This window comes from Ascochyta rabiei, chromosome 10 (genome assembly GCF_004011695.2).
Source record: "Ascochyta rabiei chromosome 10, complete sequence".
Lineage (NCBI taxonomy): Eukaryota > Fungi > Ascomycota > Dothideomycetes > Pleosporales > Didymellaceae > Ascochyta > Ascochyta rabiei.
Window position 1 is genome coordinate 303236 of NC_082414.1, and position 18442 is coordinate 321677.

Here is an 18442-nt window from a genome sequence, read left to right on the forward strand (position 1 = left end):
GCTCACACCATGCCCGATTTGCGCCATAGAGATGGGATCGATCTAAGCTGCTACCCGGGCTGCGCTGCAAACCTTGCACAGAGAGACCCGCTGTTCAGAGTTGCGCTGGACGCGTGTGAGAAAATTTGTTGACGACGGAGGCAGAGTGAGGATAGAAAGTTAATGCCGATGAGGATGGTTTGATGGACGTTTTGCGTCTCTTCGACATCTGTATAGACGTGAGTCGTGAGCACGCGTGACTGCAGATCACCACTGGTTCTGTAGTCCGTTGATGTGATGTTACTACCGAACAAAGGGCAGACGAAGGCCCGTGACAGCAAAGGCTCGTTTCGGGTGGTTCGGGTGAACTGCTGCACTGCGCGGCGCGAACCAGCGAAGACTGAGTCGCGGTGCAGAGCTTGTGAGCTGTCACTTTTGTGAACTGGCACATGTGATGCGGTACCGATAGGAGATAGCTGCAGTAGTGAGCGTCTATCCTCTCAATCCGGACAGCGAGGTGTGAATTGACTTTCACGATGTCCCTACTGTCTCTGTCCGTGAGTGGCTCGCTCACACGCCAGCTATCGTCGAAAAGCGGGGTCCATCATGACATGCAGGAACCACAGCAGTCTCGTTCACATGCGGCAGCCCCTGAGCGGCCATTCCGTGTCCAATCTCTCCACCCATCTCTGCTGTCTCGACTTTCTGGTGAGATGCGGCTGATTGGAGTGGACGAGCTTATGAGGTGGAGGCGCAAGTGGCTCCCGTATGCTGGTTGCTGGCGCTGTCAAGTATAAGCGAGATAAGAGTGCATGAAGGCGTCAACGGCACATTTGCTTTTCCCGTGCTGCAGCCGTGCAGGATCGAGTGCTGCAGCTTGTATCCGGAGCTCGCCAGATCGTCATCGGCGTTGCTGTTCTTGTGTGCTGCGACTGCGACTCATGGAGTGTTGGACCGCGCACTTCGCAACGTAGTGAGCCACTGGGTGTGCTGCTCTGGATATAAGCCTTTGAGGAGCCAATTGCTGAGGTACAGAGCAGAAGTCTGGTAGCTTTCATGGATCATTTCAAAGCCCACAGCGGACGGCCAATCATGTGAGGGCGACGCCGGTTCCACGTCCGGGCGGCATGGATTTGCATGCTGCACTGGCCATCAGTGGGATCCGCCAGGGCTTTGTCCGAATTGTGGCAGTCTGGACAAACGTCATTCCTCTGCTGTCAGCCTTCGATTGCAGCAACAACAACAGCAGCAGCAGCAGCAGTAGCAGCAGCAGCGGCGGCGTGTGGCGATTTGTGGTTGCCGCTCGTCTTCTGGCCGCAGTCAAGGCTTTGTTCACCACGTTTGCGAGCGAGCAGCAACGGTCTTTGTCGAGTCTTTGTCGAGTCTTTGTCGAGTCTTTGTCGAGTCTTCATCGAACCTTCATTTCGGTCTGGTGCCGAGTCAGGTTGACAAGCAGCGTGGCGGCGCCACGTTTGTTCGAAAGCTGGGCGAGATTCGCATTTGCATTCAACGACCAGCGCCTGCCTCGATGGGGGAAAAGGCGAGCGATCGGCGTGCACCATGCCCAGATCGCCGAGGCTTATGCATGCACGTACGACGGACATGGGACCCCAGCTCCGCCCACCAGATGCACCCACAAGATGCACCCACCAGCAAACGATACGAAACGAACTCGGCGGGCGCGTTGGGCTGGCCAGCTTCGCTTGCAGTTATTGCGGGGTGCGCCAGCTGCTCGGCGACCTCGAGGACCCCGTGTGCAATGTGCAACCACGGGCGCTGAAGGTCCCATGCATGGTGGCCCGATTGGGGAACCGCCGCCAGCGAAGGCAGGTCCAGTGTGCTCTGCGCCTGCCAGCTACCAGCTGCCAGCATACCGCCATGAGCCTGGTGCCTCGCGTGGCCTCTCGTGTACTTATATTTGGCTCGAGCCCCGCCTCGCCTGTTGTCTCGACTCTTGCGTGCCACTCGCTTCTGCTCACCATCGAGCCCCAGTGCCGTCTCATTGAGTCGCCGAATCCCATCGTGCTTGTTTCACACGCCTGGTTCCCGCCTACTCACACCCTCCACGCGACTCGTCTGTGTCGTCGCGCAACCCTCCGCCCCTAGCACCACACCTGGTCTACGCCATGGTGTACAGCCTCAGCTACCGTCGCCCTCAGAGGCAGCCTCGTTCTTCAAGCGAGTCAGTGACGGGTGAGCACAAGCAGTTGTCCATCCACGAGTCTGTCCGCTCTGGCAGCAGTGGCATGTCCCATGGCATCCCTGACGCTCTCTCCTTTGACCGCATCATTGCCGGTGGTGTCTGCCCTGTAAGTCTCTACCTATCTCGTACCACGTGCCAGCCGTCGCCGCAGTCTGGGCTGCTGAAAGCTTCTGACTGTCGTGCCATGCTGACTGCATACAGCCCTGCACTGTCCGTGACTTCATGAACTTTCTCAAGTACATCGAGTTGTCGGCCGAGAACCTGCAGTTCTTCCTCTGGTATCGTGACTACAGCAAACGCTTCAACGAGCTGCCGGAGAGTGACAAGGCCTTTTCGCCCGAATGGCGTGGCGACAAGAGCAGCGGCGAGGCAAAGCCCAAGTTCTCCAGCCACAGGGCGCACCCAGACGCGGCTGCCATCTTGGAGGGCACCGACTTTGCCAGCGAGAAGACTGTCAAGTACAGCGAGAGGAGCAACAACCCATTCTTCACCCCACCGCACACGCCAACTAGTGATTCGCACCGCCGGGAGGAGTCGCTCGATTCGTACGATGAGAGCATGACTACCGGTCAAGTGAACCACTCGGAACGTGCTGCTGGTGCGTTTGAAAATGCGGGGCTCAAATGGAAGCCTTGTGAGTTGGACTGACTTTCTTCTTTTGCTTAGGAACCAAACGCTCATACGCCACAGTAACCGTCCAGCCCTACCGTGAGGAGGTTAACCGCATCATATCCATCTACATTGCCGACGGTGGCTCTCGTCAGCTCAATCTCTCGTCGAGGGAGCGTGCTGCACTGCTCCACGCTCTGCAAAACACGACGCACCCTTCAGCCTTCAGGAACGTCATCACCACCGTGGAGTGGTCGCTGCGTTGCCAGGCTCATCCCAACTTCATCCGCTGGACCATCTGCAATGGCAACCGTCCTCGTGTCATCTTTGCTCGCGGATTGGGCATCGGCGGCATTGTCGCTGGTCTTGTTGTCGCTATCCTCCTGACCCTCAGCAGCGCTGGTCGTGCTTGGAGGGCCATTTCCCTGATTGGCTTCGTCATTGGCATTTCCACGCTCATCGCCGCTTGGAAGGGCATGTGCGTCGTCCTTCACGGCATGCATCACCGCCACCTGAGGCCATGGGAGCTGTTCACCTCGGACGACGAGCCGCAAGGGTACGACGCCAAGATGGACTCGACCGACACGCTCGGATCACAGGCGTCCAGCAACTCGTGGGAAGACGAGCCGTGGATCGCAAAGTACGAGAAGCGCAACGTTGTGCGTAAGATTTTCGATCGCGAAGTGTGGATCCAGGAGCCGGCTCTTCGCCAGATCCAAGACACCATCTTCCTCCAAGCCATTCTCGGCTCGCTCATCATCGGTGGTGTCACGGTGGGCGTCTTCTGCGCCATTCCTGCTGGCAACTTTTTCTAGGCGCCATTGATGTCTCGGCGCCATTGACGTCCAACGTCATTGATGTCTCGGCGCCATTGACGTCCAACGTCATTGACGTCCAACGTCATTGATGTCTCAACGCCATTGACATCTGACGCCATTGATGTCTCAACGCCATTGATGTCTCAACGCCACTTGTCTTCTCAACGCCATTACATCGTCGTCGAGACGCAGCGCCACGTCTGGCCGTTTCTTACCAAAGTTTTAGTGCGATATACCCTGATAGTTGTACACCAGCTTGTTTGATGTGTAGGAGGTAAATGTTATGTAGGGTGTGGAGGATGGGCGTCTGGTGGATGATGTGTACATGCTGTAGCTGGAACGGTAGCATCTACAGGCTGCAGAGATTCTTCTCGTTTGTTGCGGTGGTGGGAGAGTGATTCTGCTGTTTTGGTAGCGTGGAAATGATGTAAAATCCATCTTCTTAGTCCTCTCTATTGTTATAGGAGTGATTCTGCTGTTTAGTAGCGTCAAAATGATGTGAAATCTATATTGGTTAGCTCTCCATTGTCACAGGAGTAATTCTGCTGTTTAGTAGCGTCGAAATGATGTGAAATCTATATTGGTCAGCTCTCCATTGTCACAGGAGTGATTCTGCTGTTTGGTAGCGTCGAAATGATGTGAAATCCATCTTCTTAGTCCTCTCTATTGTTATAGGAGTGATTCTGCTGTTTGGTAGTGTTGAAATAATGTGAAATCCATCTTGGTCAGCTCTCCATTGTCACAGGAGTGATTCTGCTGTCTTGATAGCGTCGAAACAGTGTAAAATCCATCTTCTCGGCCAGCTCTGCCCCGTACACCCGGCGAATTTACTGTGTACGTTCGATAGCTGCATCCAAGATAGATTGTGCGCCGGAGACAGGAGAAGTCGAGAGCAAGACAGAAAAAGTCGAGAGCACCGCATGGGCCGGGGGAGGGAGATCAGGCTGTTGCGGCTCCCTTGCAGGACAGGTATGCACGTCGATGAAGCTGACAGTGGATCTTCGGCGCTTCACTGCCTAGGGAAAGTCGCGCACAGCCGATCCATCCGCCTTGTCACTTGCCCTGCGAGGCGACGGAGAAGGGGAATTAAGCAAGCCAGCAAGGCGCTTGCCGTTGTGGATTGACCGGTGATGTGGTGGCTGTGCGCGTGGTGTTGCTGCACGCACGGATGGGGTTTGTGGAGGGGAGGGCGACGCTTTACCGTCTTTTCGGAGAGGGCCGCTGTCGTACCGAACAAACATCGAGTGCTGGTGAACCCTTTATTTTTTTTATTTTTTGTTTTTTTTTGTTTTTTTTTTCTCTTTTCTCCGCAAGAACAGCAGCAGAGGTGAGTGTGACAAAGGCTGGGGGTACGGGCTGTGTGCGACTCGGGTGGGAAAGGTCGTACGGTCGTTATGCTTAAGTGGATATGAGTAGCGGAATGATCAGGGTCGCTGGAATCACGCGGCACGAGCAGGACGACCGGTGTCGAGGGACGTCGAAGGCTTGAAAGCAGAAAGCAGCACGCGCAGCTCGTTCCCTCGCGCTCCAAGCCTCACGAATGGCGGTGGAAGAGATCCAGGAACACGAGCTAGAGCGTCGCTAAACTCGGGTGTCGTGGGCGCCTTGCCGCTTTCTGCTTGGCGCGTTCGGCAGGCGGACTCGCGGTCAGTGCAGACCATGCGTCACTGAGCAGAAGGGCGATTCAACATGCGAAGCATTGCCCCCGCTATGTGATGCTAACCCCTCTGCGTTTCTTCCTAGAATATTCCATAGAATACAGCTTCTTCCTCAGAACCTACGTGCTCCTCGCCCTCCTGCTTTCTCGCTCGCCTGCTTTCTTGCTCTCTGGTTCGCCCGCTCTCGCCCTGCATGCGCACGCGAGACCCGTCTTACAACATCGGCTGACCCAGCATCCTCACTTACATGTCTTATACCGACCACGACCGCCACCACCGCCCCCGCCATGCAACACTTTCTTCGCGGCCTCGCGACTCAGACCCCTACGCGCCTCGCTATGCACCACCGTCCGCGCCGCGCGAGAAGCCAAGCATGCGGGACAGTGTGAACCGCTACCCCTCGTCGTCCTACCACGGCCCGTACGACGCCCGCGAACCACGGACATGGGCCGCCCCTCCGCGCTACCGCACAAGCACGCGCAAGGCCACATGGCCGCCTTCGCCAGCCGTCGAGGAGGAGAGCGTTGCGGCAGGGAAGGAGCTGTCCTCGTCGGTGGGGCCGCAGGAGGGTGAGCCGCCGATCAACACGCGGGGCACCGTCGATCAGGAGTTTCTGCTGGACGAGATCGAACAGCCGAGACCAGGCGACAGCGACGAACGGCGCTTTGTCTTTGTGTCTGCACCGGGTGCCGATGGCCTCCATGCAGCGTCTGGCCCGGGGGGAGCACGGCGGAAGAGCTTTGCAGAGCGTGGGAACATGCCGCATCTAAAGACCCATGTCGAGAGCGACCCACCCCTGTTCACCAAACGAGTCTCGACGCCCTACTCGTACACACCGCAGAAGGAGTCGACTGCGCCCGCATCTGCTGCGTTTGTGCTCTCGCCTGAGCCTCTGACGCCAGCCAACACAAGCAAGCCTCGGACAGTCTCTAGCCGCGATACGTGGGACGCCCAGAAGGACCAGAACGCCAGGCCCTCGAAATCGATACCTGTCCGCACACGACGCCACTCGCCCGCACGCCCAGCTCCCCACTCGGCCAAGGACGATGTCTTCGACGACTCGGCTTCGGACGGAGAGAGTACAACACACCTGCGAACAAACGAGCGAAAGCCTGCACGTTACAGCTTCGTGAAGAGTGACGCCCAGAAGGAAGACCTCCGCACATATCTGCGAGAGAACCAGCCACGGCCTGAACCGTCGAGACGCGATTCCACGCAGCGGCCGCCGACTGCACGTGCAGCTCACCACAACTCGTCCGGCTCATCAAAAGAAAGCTCTTACTACCAGTCTCCTCGCTCTTCGTCGTCGTCAGTCAACAGCGAGAAGAGGAAGTCGAGGCCTGCGCCGGTGGATACGACACACGTCAGCACCTCTCGACCCTCGAGTCGCCCGAGCTCCCCACTGCACAGCGCGGCCTCGCCGAAGATGCCTTCCCGACTGCGCCAGTCACCCCCTGGATCTCGGCCCTCGTCCAGAGGCAATGCGGCTCGACCAGCTTCTCCACTGGCATGGGCGACTACCGTCAGCCCCCCTTCCCCTCGCCAGTTACCGATCACAGACGCAGACTGGCACGCCACATACCCACCCGTCAGTGCCACCGACAGACCGAGGCCGCAATCCCGTTTTGGCAGGCATGAGACAATCCAAATCCCGCCTCCTCGAGTCGACGTTCAGAGTCCTTCACCAGTCAGACCTCCAACCAGCAACCCTCTGCCTTATCCTGTAGACGACCATCATGTGGATGTCTGGATGCCAGGTGAAGAGCAGTACCAATTTGATCACTCCACCGTGCCACCCCCGCGCCAGATCTTCAGAGATGCGCCAAGGGTTGCGTCGCCTTCGATTTCCAACTCGCCTCGCCAGACAGATGGATTCCCACGTTCCTCTCGACCCAGAACACCACGTCCTGAGGAAGCACCGCGCCTGAGGCGAAGCAGGTCGAATAGTGTCGACTCTAAGCACAGTTCTGATGGCCGAACCAAGTCTAGCAGGACTGCAGCACGCCTCGACAGGCCGCTTCCATCGTGTCCGAGAGGTACACCAACCGACAGATACGATGACTGGTACAGTTTGCCCGGCTATCGAAACTTCGACATTTGCCCCAGCTGCTACGACGGCGTCTTTGCTGACACGCCCTTCTCGGCCCACTTCTCTCAGCCCCGCCGCCACGAACGCCCTACAGAGCGCTTCTGCGACTTCAGCAGCCCCTGGATGCGCCTCGCCTGGCTTCTGACCATCAAGCAACGCCGCCCGTCTCTCGATCTTCTCTATGCACTTGCGGATATCTCTGACTCGGACCGTCCATGCCCTGGCGACCGTGAACTCAGCACCGACCGCGTGTCCTGGTACGGCATACCCGACCAGCGCGACGGACTGCACGTCGCCAACTTCGCCGTCTGCTCCGCCGACGTCAAGATGCTAGAGATCCTCTTCCCCACCGTGCGCGGATACTTCACACGTCTTCCTTCCACCTCGGCGTACAGCCCCGAAAAGCACACGTGCAGTCTCCGCGTCTCCTCGCGCCGATTCCCCAAGTATCTCGACTTGCTTGTTGAGTTAGACGCAGAGGCCCAGTCCACCGCCAGCCGACCCAACATGACCCGCTTCGTCAAGATGGCGCGGGAGAACGCCTTCAAAGGCGAGTGTGCGCGGGGCAAAGCATTCGTGAGGAAGGCGTGGCACTTCATCCCCCAGCTGCCCGAATTCACCGTCTGCGAAGAATGCTACGACGAAGTCATCTGGCCCGCGCTCTCCAAACCATCCCCCCTCCCACGCTTGGTCAACAAGTCTATCCAACTCGTCCCCAACGAGGACCTCGAATTCGGGAGCAGCTGCGCGCTGTACAGCGCCCGCATGCGACGCGTGTGGGACGTGTGCGTCAAGGACGACGATATCAAGTACCTCGAGCGGAAAGTGCTGGAGCGGAAGAGGAAGGAGATCCTGCTCGCCAAGGAGAGGAGGGGTATCCTGCAGTGGCTCGCCCTCCAGGAGAAGGGGAGCAGGGGCTACGAGAGAGCTAAAGACGAACTGAGGCAGTTAGATAGGGAGTGGAAGGAGTGCGAGTAGCGGGTGGAAAGCATAGATGGACGTGCATGAATTGAGGATTTCCTCTCTCCAGCAGCAGGTTCCTAATTTAACCTCTACTCCTCTAGCCTCTGTACAACTTACTCTTTATTATATTTAACTTGACTAACTAGCATCTAACCGCTCTAATCTAGTCCTATAGATAAACTAAGACAGCTAAATAATAATAATAATAAGTGTAAGTAGTAGGTGTAAAGTATAGATATACGTGCATAAATTAAGGATTTCCTCTCTTAAGCTGCGGGTTCCTAATTCAACCTCTACTCCTCAACCTCTGTGCGACTTACTCTTTATCATATTCAACTTGACTAACTAGCATATTAACGTTCTTATCTGGTCTTGTAGATATACAACATGCTTTATTGTCTTATAACAGCAACAATCTTAACTGTTGGAAGTTGGAAGTTGGAAGTTGATTGGAGATCTTTAGACACTTCTAAACACTTTTTTTCTTCTCTCGCTCGCTCGCTCGTTCTTCTTACTGAAAGGTCATGCATTTACCATCTATACAAAACAAGTGTAGCTTGAACCGCCTATCGATCAGACAGACTACAACGCCCACCGCGCGTTTCGCAGACTCAGTGATTCAGATGCAGTAGGAAGAAGCGTGGCATCTTCCTTCTTCTCTCTAGCGGGCTGTAGCGTACAGGGTTGTGCTGGGTGGGTATGGCGTGCAGCTGGTGACTGCTGCGGTGTCTAGCTGCGTGTCGTCCCTGGACTCTTTGTAGTCCTGCATCTAGCCTGGTTTTGTGCTCTGTGCAGACTCTGTGGTTGGGCTGTACTGGAGCGTTCTTGGGTCTTGCGTGCTGCTGTCTTGATCCGGTTGGTTCTGGTTCTGGTTCTAGTTCGGCTTCGGCTTCGACTTGGGCTTCGACTTCGGCTTCGACTTCGACTTCGGCTTCGGCTTCGACTACATACCCGACACGAGGCCGGAACGCACGAGTCGATACGTGCTGGTTCGCGTGGCTTTGGTGGTCGAGTCCAGATCGGTTATCCGTTGCCTAGTTGAGCGGAGAGGAGAAACCGGGAAACCAAAAGACAAAAGGAAAAAGAAAAAAAGAAAAAACGGCCAGAACCCTAGCTCAACACAGTCGTGGAAGAGCGTGGGAATGGTGGAATTCGATTCGATGCCTCTATGCGGAGTGCTGAGCGTGGTGGATCTCAGGGTTTTGTGGTTATCAAACTGCGCGTTGATGGAGGGGCTGGGTAGGTAGACGGTGTGCTGTTGCGGGGATTCGGATTGCGTGCTGAAGAGTAATGTACATTGCACCACTCGACCAGCTAGCAGCCACAGGATGAAGACTGATCTCGGAATGAGTAACTATTTGCAACGGGTAGTGCTAGAGTGCTGATAGTCAGATGTTTGGTTGGCAGATCTCCTGGTAGGATGTCGTCAGGTAAAGGATAGAACTCAGAGAGGACATGCAGGAGAGAAGTGTTGAAGGTGTGAAACTTTCATGTGCTAACTGTACTGATTGTGCAGAAGCTGGAAAAAGAATCATACGTAAAGACTGAAAACACGACTACAGACTACAAGGGTATAAGACACCGGAAGCGCCAAAAAAGCACAAGAACAAGGAAAGCAGAAACCTCATTGCATCCCGGGAATCCGATCCACACCTTGACCGTATCCAATCGGAGCACTGCCACGCCATAGAAGTCGTCCCTCGTGGTATACCCAAACGCCGCTTAAAAGCAAATATCCACCTCCGAGACACAACACCCACGGCATCCACTTCACGTCGAGGCCTGCAGAGCAGCAACCAGGACATCGATCCCCGCGGCGTGACTCGCGGCATTCGACCCATTCGACCCACCCTGCCAGCGATCCCTAATAACGCCATCTCCACCCCTCGCATCCGCGAGCACCGAATCAGCGTTCTTCTTCAGGAACTCGGCATACGCTGCCTGGCCTTTATTCTTGTTCAGCGAGGATAGACCCCGGACGTAAGCGCCTTTGAACATGGCGCCCTGCTGATCGAGAGGGTGCTGGGCCGGCTCCGTCAAGATGCCCGTGTCGCTCAGCTTAGCCATGGATGCGCGGGCGAGGTCGTTGGCGTGGTCGATCAGGCCGCCGTCGGATTTTGCGCGAGCGAGTTCCGAGAGGCCGGCGAGGACGACGCCTTGGTTGTAGGTCCATGTTGTTTTGCCGTCGTTCTGGCAGGATGTCTTGTCGATGCCGTCGTTGATTAGTTTGTCGCTGTTGATGATGCCGGAGTTGTAGAGCCAGTCCCATTGCATCTGTGCCCAGTTCTGGTAGTTGGCTTTCTCTTCGGCTGCGACCCGGTTGGCTAGGGAGGCGCCGACGGCGAGGAAGAGCTCGTTGGAGATGATGGCGATGTATTCTTTGGGCTTGCTCCACCAGATACCGCCTTTGCACGGCGTGGTCCGGCCGCCGGTCATGTCCTCGAACAGGTCCTTCGCAGTGTCGAGGTACTTTGTGTCGCCTGTCAAGTCGTAAGAGGCAATCCAGCCCATTGCCCACCAGCCTTCGTCATCGTAAAAGTCGTTTTTCCAAGATTTGTAGCCTTTTTGGTTGCCAGACTTCGCGTATGTGTTGGAGACAATGTCAATGGCTGCTTGCTTGAAGTCTTCGTCCTGTTTGCCGAACTTGGCGATGGTTTCTACTATGTTGCCAGACTGCCACCACATGTCATCCCTTTACAAATCATCAGTCAATGGAGATCGAGGGAGGGCAGCATCCTACCATAAGCCAGTCTCTGTGTTGTACCACTTGTCCTGGAGCAGTTTGATCGCTGATTCCGCATCGCTTGCATAGTCGGCACATGCAGTGTTCAACAAGAGGAACGCAACAGTCAGGGGAGGGAGGTATTTCATAGCGGAAGTCTGATATTTGGAGAACAACTGAGTTGATAGCAAGTGTGGTATAGATAAACAAGCGCCACTTGGTGCCTGTGCAGTCTTCAAACCTGAGGGAAGTCCTGTGTTTTAAGTCCTCAAAGGAAACGCCATGAGGCGCGACAACGAAACCAAGACGGTAAGACTAGGCATTTTGGGCCGAGAAACATGCTCAGCACCAGCCCTTGACGTGTTGGACAGATGACAGTGTTGGCTGTGTACTACACCCAGCACAAGGTCCTATACAAAGAAATATAATAAGCTTGGCGGTGATGCATGTTGGCATCCTCAGCCTTACAGCGTGCTCGAACTTTTAATTCTTGCCCTGGTATGACTTCCAGCTCATGGCACGTACAGCAAGGCTGCCTCTCCCGCGGTGAGATGATGATCATGCGAGCGCTGATCTTAGGCCAACTGGCTGATTTTGCCATGACATCCTGCCGAATGACAATGGTGGTTGCCATATTGTCGTAGCAGCCAGGGAGTTGACTGATGTTGGAGCCTGAGCAACGTGGATCCTATTATAACGACGATGCGGATATTGTCAAGGATTCGCTTCATATGATGTTCTGAAACACATGTCGAAGAGGCTCTTAGCACGGAGATGGCTGGTTAGTGGACCCTGATTGGCGTCGATTTTGACGCGGGCCGAAAGATCGATTGGTTCTAGCATAACCTAGGCGGAATAAGGCATAGTCTAGGGATCCTGGAACGTGGTTTGTGAAAGGTCTGTCCTGTACCTCCACAGCCTCAAGATGAGGGCCGCAAGGCAAGACAGCAAGGTCTCAGGTAAGCGCCAGCTCGAACAAAGGAAGCTTACCCAGGGTTGGCGCCGAAGAAAGAGTGGTGAGGCCAAGTACCGACCTATGATTGCAGTTGAGACCCACTGAACGAAGAATAGTACAGATGCGGTCTCCAAGAGTACAACACAGTACACTCTACGCGACGGAGACTATGTTCCTAGCAGCGGCTTTGTGCGAGCACGGGGTCTCGTATCCTGGCGGAGCAGCTTCTTTTGTCAATCGCACCTGTTGGAATAAGCCCTTGATGATCGCAGCGAGGCGCATGACTGTGGTGGTCGGCTGAGACGACATGGAGAAGATGGTCAGTCGTATCGTTGGTTGCCAGCAAGGCCAGTTGCAGGGTGCCTTGTCACCCCCGCAGCTTGTTCCTATGAGTTGCAATGCCAGAGAACACAAAGACAATCTCCTTATGCAAGAGCCGACTTCTGGCCTTGCAGGACGATATTGCTCTGACAAAGCCCTAGCATCTCAGCCAACCCTGAAGGCGTACAGCGCTTGGATACGTGGGTGAGTAACGTGATGACCTGCGAGGAGCTGCCGTGTCATATAGAGATGAAAAGCGGGCGTTCATGACCAGAAATCATCGCGTCCTGATGTACGAGGGAGAGCAACGGAGCTGTTTGTGGAGCGCCGTGAGGAGTCTCGGGCAGCTTTGCCGCACAAGGCGAATGATGGACAATGCCAAAGCCAGAGCCGAAGACAAGCGCAAGTCGCGCTCGTGCAACGAGTTCGCGCCACCAAGCCAAGGCCGCTGCTATGATCTTGTGGTCTCCTGCCACGTTGAGGTTGAGCTGCGTGGAGGGCTCGAAGTTCCTAGGCCCACAATGACGCGTTGCACGGTCGCAACGCCCTGTTTGCAATGACGTATCAGCGTAAACAGTGCAGGCGCAGAGGCGGGGCACTTGCCATGCAAAGGCGGCACACATTCTGGAGAATGTGGCTCGAATGACGGAACCGCCATGGAATTTAGTCAAATCCCATCAATCACGCTAATGCTTAGTATGCATTCGGCCAATCGTGGCTGTCGGGGGAGCTGTGGCTATCAGACATCCTTACAAGTGAAGGTCAACTGCTGCTGCCTTGTTGCAGACACCCCTGCTGTGATCCTGCCGCAGCAGGGATATTGTGTAGAGTTGCACCTTTTCTCACTACAATCCAGCAAGAGTGACGTGCCCATTTCGTAGGTGGTAACAACGCAGGTGAGAGCGCCTACTTAAGGCCTCGTCCAGCTCCGAGTACCTTTCATTAACAAACTCTCAACTCATCAACTGCCACTTCAACTTCCACACCAAACTAAACCACCAAACCACAATCAACATGTCTGACAACCTCCGCAAGGGTCTCGGCGAGCAGGCGTCTGAGAAGAGTGAGCATCACCAGCCTCATCGTCGCTCACCACAGGTCACTGACACGTTCTCCAGTCACCCCTGACTCCCAGAAGTCCACCACCGACAAGATCAGCGAGAACGTCTCCGGTGCTGGTGACCGCATTGCCGGCGCCGTCCAGCCTGGTCAGTATTAACTGCACCTTTCTCATCAACGCACACTGACTGTCCGCAGAGGGTCAAAAGTCCACCGGCCAGAAGATCGGAGACTCTACCCGCTCCGGCTCCGACAACGCCTCTCAGCAGGGCGAGGGTGTCCTCAAGCAGGCTCAGGATGGTCTCAGCAACGCTGCTGCCTCCGTCCAGAACACCCTCGGCGGCGGCAAGCAGTAGACTACCCAGCGGTAGCTCTGCGACGACTTTTCCAAGCGGCTAAGAATGCTAGGCGAACATCATTATACCCTATGATACGAATGAAATGAAACTTTGAACTGAACACTATGCTTCTTCTGCTGTGACTGCATCGTGGGATTGGTTTTGAGTCGTGTCTGTTGGGCAACGACCTAACATCACACGTCAGCCTGGACTTCAGCAATCGGCCTCTATCACTTACTAATGTCTAATTTCTCCAAGCGCCGTTTGTGCGAAGGAATAAGGCTGTTACCCATGGTTTGTTATACAGTGCAATGGGTATCGTGCGTTTAATAGACAACCTATGGCTACCTCAGATGTCCTCGTCTTCGACCTCTTCTACCTCGACGTGCCGCAGCTTGTTCTCTGCCACTCTTGCTTCTGCTTGTGCCCCGTGCATGTTCCCTTGTACCTCAGCAGCCATCATGTCGTACTCTGCTTCTTCTATCGCAGCCTCTGCCACCTTTTCAGCGACTGCGCCTGTTGTCGTCTTCAAAAACTCGTCCAGCTCCGGGTCAGCTTCAGGTCCGGGCTCGGTCTTTTCCTTGCCCATGTACCCGTCTTCCCGCAGCTTGTCAAACTCTTCGGGCTCCAGCAGCCTCCCTTCGCCCTTTGCAAGCTTCATCTTCTGCGCGACCGCTGCAGGCATGAACTTGGTAGCCTCCTTGAGGAAATCGCGAACTTGCGGCGCTGCCTCGTAAACGATCTGTGCTTTCTTCGGCTCAGGCGCTTGTTCCTCCGTCTGTGTCTTTCGCTGGCGCTGGCGCGGTATCGGTGGCGGTGTGTCGCGCGGCATGGGGATGTTCGCTACATCGGCATCTGTGTCGCTGCTGTCGTCCTCTTTCCTCTGCCCGTCCCTCGTTCGCTTGCCCAGTACACCTCCGCCTCGCCCCCTTCCGCCGTCCCGCCCACCCCGATCCTCAAAGTCTTCGTGCCTCCGCTCTGGCTTGAATTGTGGTGCCTTGTCGCCGAGCGCCGCGCGCGCTTTGTTGACTGCTGCAAGATCCTTTTCGAGCTCTGCCAGGCGCTGGCGCTCGTGTGGCCGGAGCGCACCGCTCTGATCAAGGTCCTTGAGTTGGTCGATGTCTCGCTGGATGCGCGCGGGGTTGCGGCGGGCGAGTTTCTCGTTGCGCTGGGCCTGGACAGTGGCTTTTTGCTTGCGGAGAGCTTTCTGCTTGTCGGCTTTCTTCTGCTCCTGGACAGGGTTGTAGTTCTTTTCTTTGGGCATCGTGATGTGAAGCTGGGGGGTTTGCGACGAGCGGAGGTGAAGTTGTAGTCTGACGTCGGTGTTGCGCGAGAATGAGTTCGCGATTCGATTATTGAGATTGACGTAGTTGGAGAGTCTGTGCGTCGCGTCTTCCTGTCACTCTACACCTTTCTCTGCTCCTACAAAGCTTTGGTCACGGGTCCCCGAAATGTTCGTTCCAAGAGCAGTCAGGCTCAAGGGCGTAAAGGAGATCCAAAGACCAAAGATAGCGAAGCCACTGGCGAGACCACAACTGAGCAAGGATGAAGCTAACAACAAGGATGCGCTTGTCGAAGCAATGGGCGAGACGAGCATGAGCTCACCAGCTCCCCAACAGGATACAGCTTCAGATGCTGCAGCTCCTGCTCGTGGCCCCAGGTTCACGACTAAGCCCGTCACACCGGAATACATTGCTCAACTAGCTGCTGGCATTGAGTTGATCTTTACAGATTACGCACATCAGGAAGAGGAGCGTTCAAGATGGCTCAAAGATCGGTACAGGGAAATTGATGGCAAGGAGAGCTGTAGGTCGAGCTCTGCTGGTGTTTCCTGTTCAGAGCTAACTTCGCGGTAGACATACATCTTACAGCAATCCTAGAGCATACCAACATCTCGAAGCTGAAGCCGGAAGCTACCCAAATCCTTCTCAAGCAAGCGCTGCATGACCACCCTTCCGCTATACTCGAGCTGTCACAGAACGAATACCATGTCCGCCGCAGACCTTGCACGAATCCGTTGCCGTTTGTTCCTCACAACTCGTTCGAGATTGTAGACGATGACGGACTCAGCTTCTGGGATCAGCGCACCATCTATGTAGAACCGCACCTACGCAACATATCCCCAATGCCGGCGAAAGTGGCTCAATGGCTGGCTGAGCATGGCCAATTGAAGCCAAAGTGGCTCCCAATACAAGCAGTGCACACGCTCTGGAACAGCTGCGCTCTCGTCGTGCTGAGTGGGAACGTGATGCATGATGGTACGTGGAACAAATGGAGGGAAGCTGGAAAGCCAGAAGGCTGGAAGGTCATGACAAAAGTTGAGCACACGAAGCGCACTGCTGAGTATGTGGCGCTGCTCGAGCAAGAGAACCCCAGAGGTATGCGCAAGATTACGCAAGACACGAGCCAGCTGCCACCAATCGCAAGACCTGCCACGCTTCCTGTTGCTTTTGAGCCGTTGCCTGAGGAGGCATGCATCAAGGTCGAAGGCAAGAAGAAGCGTAAAAGGCGCAAACCCGCAAAACCTGGTGGTCATGCTGGGCATGACGGTGGAGAAACTGGACATGCATTGAACCAGCATTCGGCCGACATGCCAGATGCGCGCCCCGCCGATGCGCCAAAAGATGTAGACCAGGAAGGTGCAGCGCCGTGCAACAAGAAGAAACGAAAGAGACGTAAACCCGGTTCGCACATCGAGACCGATGACCCGATTGCAGCTGCCGGGGCAGACGACGCACCTTCAAAGAAGCGTCGCCGTTGATGCACACTCGTCGAGGGCCACAATAAGCCGAGAACATTCTGCAGCATCGTGTGCACTTGGGCCTCACGCAGGCGTGCTGCGGAGTGCGCATTGATTGCCCTCGGCCCGGATTCACCCCACGTACTCGACCATGCTGACTTGCACGTGGTGGTAGAATTCCTTGAATTTGTATTCAGTAACGATGTAGAAGAGTGTGATTATAGAGTTACCACCTTCATAATACAGAAAGTATAAAAGAATACAGGTATAGAACATGTAAAGGAGTGTAATTATAGAATTACCACCTTACTATTACAGCAAGGTAGAACAGATGTAAAAGAATGTAATTATAGAATCACCACTAATCTGTTTAGAAAAGAAGAAAGAATACTGGTATAACTAGAACATGTAAAAGAATGTAATTACAGAATCACCACCTTACTATTACAGCAAGGTATGAAAAGAAGATAGGCATAGAACAGACATGAAGGAACAGAGTCGTAGAATGATATAACCATTCATTCCAGCAAAGAGGTAGAAAGAATAGAATACTAAAATCACTTGACTTTTCCTTTAGGCAGAGAGGTAATGCAAGTGCATAAAAGAACAGAGTTGTAGAATAATATAACCATTCATTCCAGCAAAGAGGTAGAAAGAATAGAACACTAAAATCACTTGACTTTTCCTTTGGGCAGAGAGGTAATGCAAATGCAGCTGCATTCGTGATGGATTCAGACCGTGGGTGGAAGCATCATCTATCGTATGGTATCGTATCGTGGCACTCCTTCATCGTGACTACTATTACAACGTACAACGTACAACCTACAGCCTACAACCTACAGGGCGGCTCCTTGTAGCCGCCGGGGGATTTTTCCAAAATGCGTGAGAGGGGAATATACAGAGTCGACATGGCAACGCCGTGCCCAATGGTGCTTGATCGTGCCAGATGATAGGTGACCGAGTTGATGAAGCTCAACCAAGCCAGTGATAGTCTTACAGTGATGATATCAGCCAAGCCGATGATATCAACCAAGTCAATGATAGTCTTACAGAGCCCATGTTCATACAGCGCCGCCGTGTTGTACGAATTCGAGCCAAAGGTCGCTGAATGTGGGGAAGGAAGAAGAAGAGACGAAGAGATCAGGCCAGGGGGTGGCAAGGCAAGGAAAGCAGGCCAAGCCCGTGGACCCAGCGTCTAGGCGTTCTTGACGACACCGACCTTGGCCGGGCGCAGGACGCGGCCGTTGAGCAGGAAGCCCTTTTGCTGGGTGAAGAAGACGATACCGTCCTCCTTGCCGGGCTGGGGGGCCATGAAGACAGCCTCGTGGACGTTGGGGTCGAACTTGTCGCCGGCGTCGGAGGGGTCGAAGCGCTCGAGGCCGTGCTTCTTGAGGGTGTTGATGAGGATGCCGTCGGTCATCTTGACGCCCTCGTGCAGCGAGGTGAGGTCTGCGTTGTCGCCGTTGAGCTTCTCGGGGGCGACGGTGGACAGGGCGCGGTCGAGGTTGTCGACCGACTCGACGAGGTCGCGGGCGAAGCGCTGGATGGCAAAGTCCTTGGCGGCCTTTGTCTCGCGGGCGGTGCGCTCCTGCAGGTTGCGGAAGTCGGCGACGGAGCGCAGGTACTTGTCCTGGGGGCGGGGTCAGGCGGGCGGATGCAGGATGGAATACCAGCGCGGGCGTACCTTGAGGTCGACAATCTCCTTGTCCTTCTTCTCGAGCTGCTCCTTGAGCTGCGCCGACTCGTCCTTGGGCGCGTCCTCGGGTTTCGCAGCAGCCTCGCCCTCCTTGGCGGCAGGCGGGTCCGAGTACCATCTGATGGCGGGCGCGGCGGCGCGTGTGCGTGTGCGTGTGTCTGCGACGTGCTGGCGGAGGGGCGCACAGGCGGCTGGGCGGGCGGCGGCCTGTCGCGAGGCGCGGAGGAGGCTTCTTTGGAACATTGTGTGAGGTGTGTGAGGTGTGTGAAGGTCGGGTGCGACGCGGGAGAGG

General features: G+C 55.3%; 7 protein-coding genes across 7 annotated transcripts, besides 10 other annotated features; 4 read left to right on the plus strand and 3 right to left on the minus strand.

Moving 5' to 3' along the window:
- The first annotated feature begins 1222 nt into the window (after positions 1 to 1222).
- Positions 1223 to 1253: a tandem repeat.
- Positions 1254 to 2105: 852 nt separating this feature from the next.
- EKO05_0006206 (uncharacterized protein) lies at positions 2106 to 3606 on the plus strand (the record flags this gene model as incomplete). Its single annotated transcript, XM_038940263.1, has 3 exons — positions 2106 to 2288; positions 2384 to 2816; positions 2873 to 3606. The coding sequence occupies 3 exons, from the start codon at positions 2106 to 2108 to the stop codon at positions 3604 to 3606; spliced, it is 1350 nt and encodes a 449-aa protein (XP_038797709.1).
- A 1261-nt stretch (positions 3607 to 4867) lies between these two features.
- Positions 4868 to 4914: a tandem repeat.
- Positions 4915 to 5514: 600 nt separating this feature from the next.
- EKO05_0006207 (uncharacterized protein) lies at positions 5515 to 8334 on the plus strand (the record flags this gene model as incomplete). The annotated part of the gene is made up of 1 exon (XM_038946048.1): positions 5515 to 8334. The coding sequence occupies one exon, from the start codon at positions 5515 to 5517 to the stop codon at positions 8332 to 8334; it is 2820 nt and encodes a 939-aa protein (XP_038797710.1).
- An 88-nt stretch (positions 8335 to 8422) lies between these two features.
- Positions 8423 to 10330: a mobile genetic element.
- Positions 8512 to 8528: a tandem repeat.
- Positions 8806 to 8827: a tandem repeat.
- Positions 9141 to 9195: a tandem repeat.
- Positions 9198 to 9261: a tandem repeat.
- EKO05_0006208 (uncharacterized protein) lies at positions 10090 to 11190 on the minus strand (the record flags this gene model as incomplete). Its single annotated transcript, XM_038940488.1, has 2 exons — positions 10090 to 11011; positions 11060 to 11190. The coding sequence occupies 2 exons, from the start codon at positions 11188 to 11190 to the stop codon at positions 10090 to 10092; spliced, it is 1053 nt and encodes a 350-aa protein (XP_038797711.1).
- Positions 10116 to 12118: a mobile genetic element.
- A 1147-nt stretch (positions 12119 to 13265) lies between these two features.
- Positions 13266 to 13309: a tandem repeat.
- Positions 13310 to 13331: 22 nt separating this feature from the next.
- On the plus strand, positions 13332 to 13732 carry EKO05_0006209 (uncharacterized protein; the record flags this gene model as incomplete). Its single annotated transcript, XM_038940277.1, has 3 exons — positions 13332 to 13380; positions 13436 to 13525; positions 13575 to 13732. The coding sequence occupies 3 exons, from the start codon at positions 13332 to 13334 to the stop codon at positions 13730 to 13732; spliced, it is 297 nt and encodes a 98-aa protein (XP_038797712.1).
- A 331-nt stretch (positions 13733 to 14063) lies between these two features.
- Positions 14064 to 14978, minus strand: EKO05_0006210 (uncharacterized protein; the record flags this gene model as incomplete). The annotated part of the gene is made up of 1 exon (XM_038946049.1): positions 14064 to 14978. The coding sequence occupies one exon, from the start codon at positions 14976 to 14978 to the stop codon at positions 14064 to 14066; it is 915 nt and encodes a 304-aa protein (XP_038797713.1).
- Positions 14979 to 15165: 187 nt separating this feature from the next.
- Positions 15166 to 16475, plus strand: EKO05_0006211 (uncharacterized protein; the record flags this gene model as incomplete). The annotated part of the gene is made up of 2 exons (XM_038940471.1): positions 15166 to 15520; positions 15571 to 16475. 2 exons carry the CDS (start codon positions 15166 to 15168, stop codon positions 16473 to 16475), a joined length of 1260 nt encoding a protein of 419 aa, XP_038797714.1.
- A 781-nt stretch (positions 16476 to 17256) lies between these two features.
- Positions 17257 to 17295: a tandem repeat.
- A 354-nt stretch (positions 17296 to 17649) lies between these two features.
- Positions 17650 to 18393, minus strand: EKO05_0006212 (GrpE, mitochondrial; the record flags this gene model as incomplete). The annotated part of the gene is made up of 2 exons (XM_038940438.1): positions 17650 to 18084; positions 18139 to 18393. The coding sequence occupies 2 exons, from the start codon at positions 18391 to 18393 to the stop codon at positions 17650 to 17652; spliced, it is 690 nt and encodes a 229-aa protein (XP_038797715.1).
- Between the last annotated feature and the right edge of the window lie 49 nt (positions 18394 to 18442).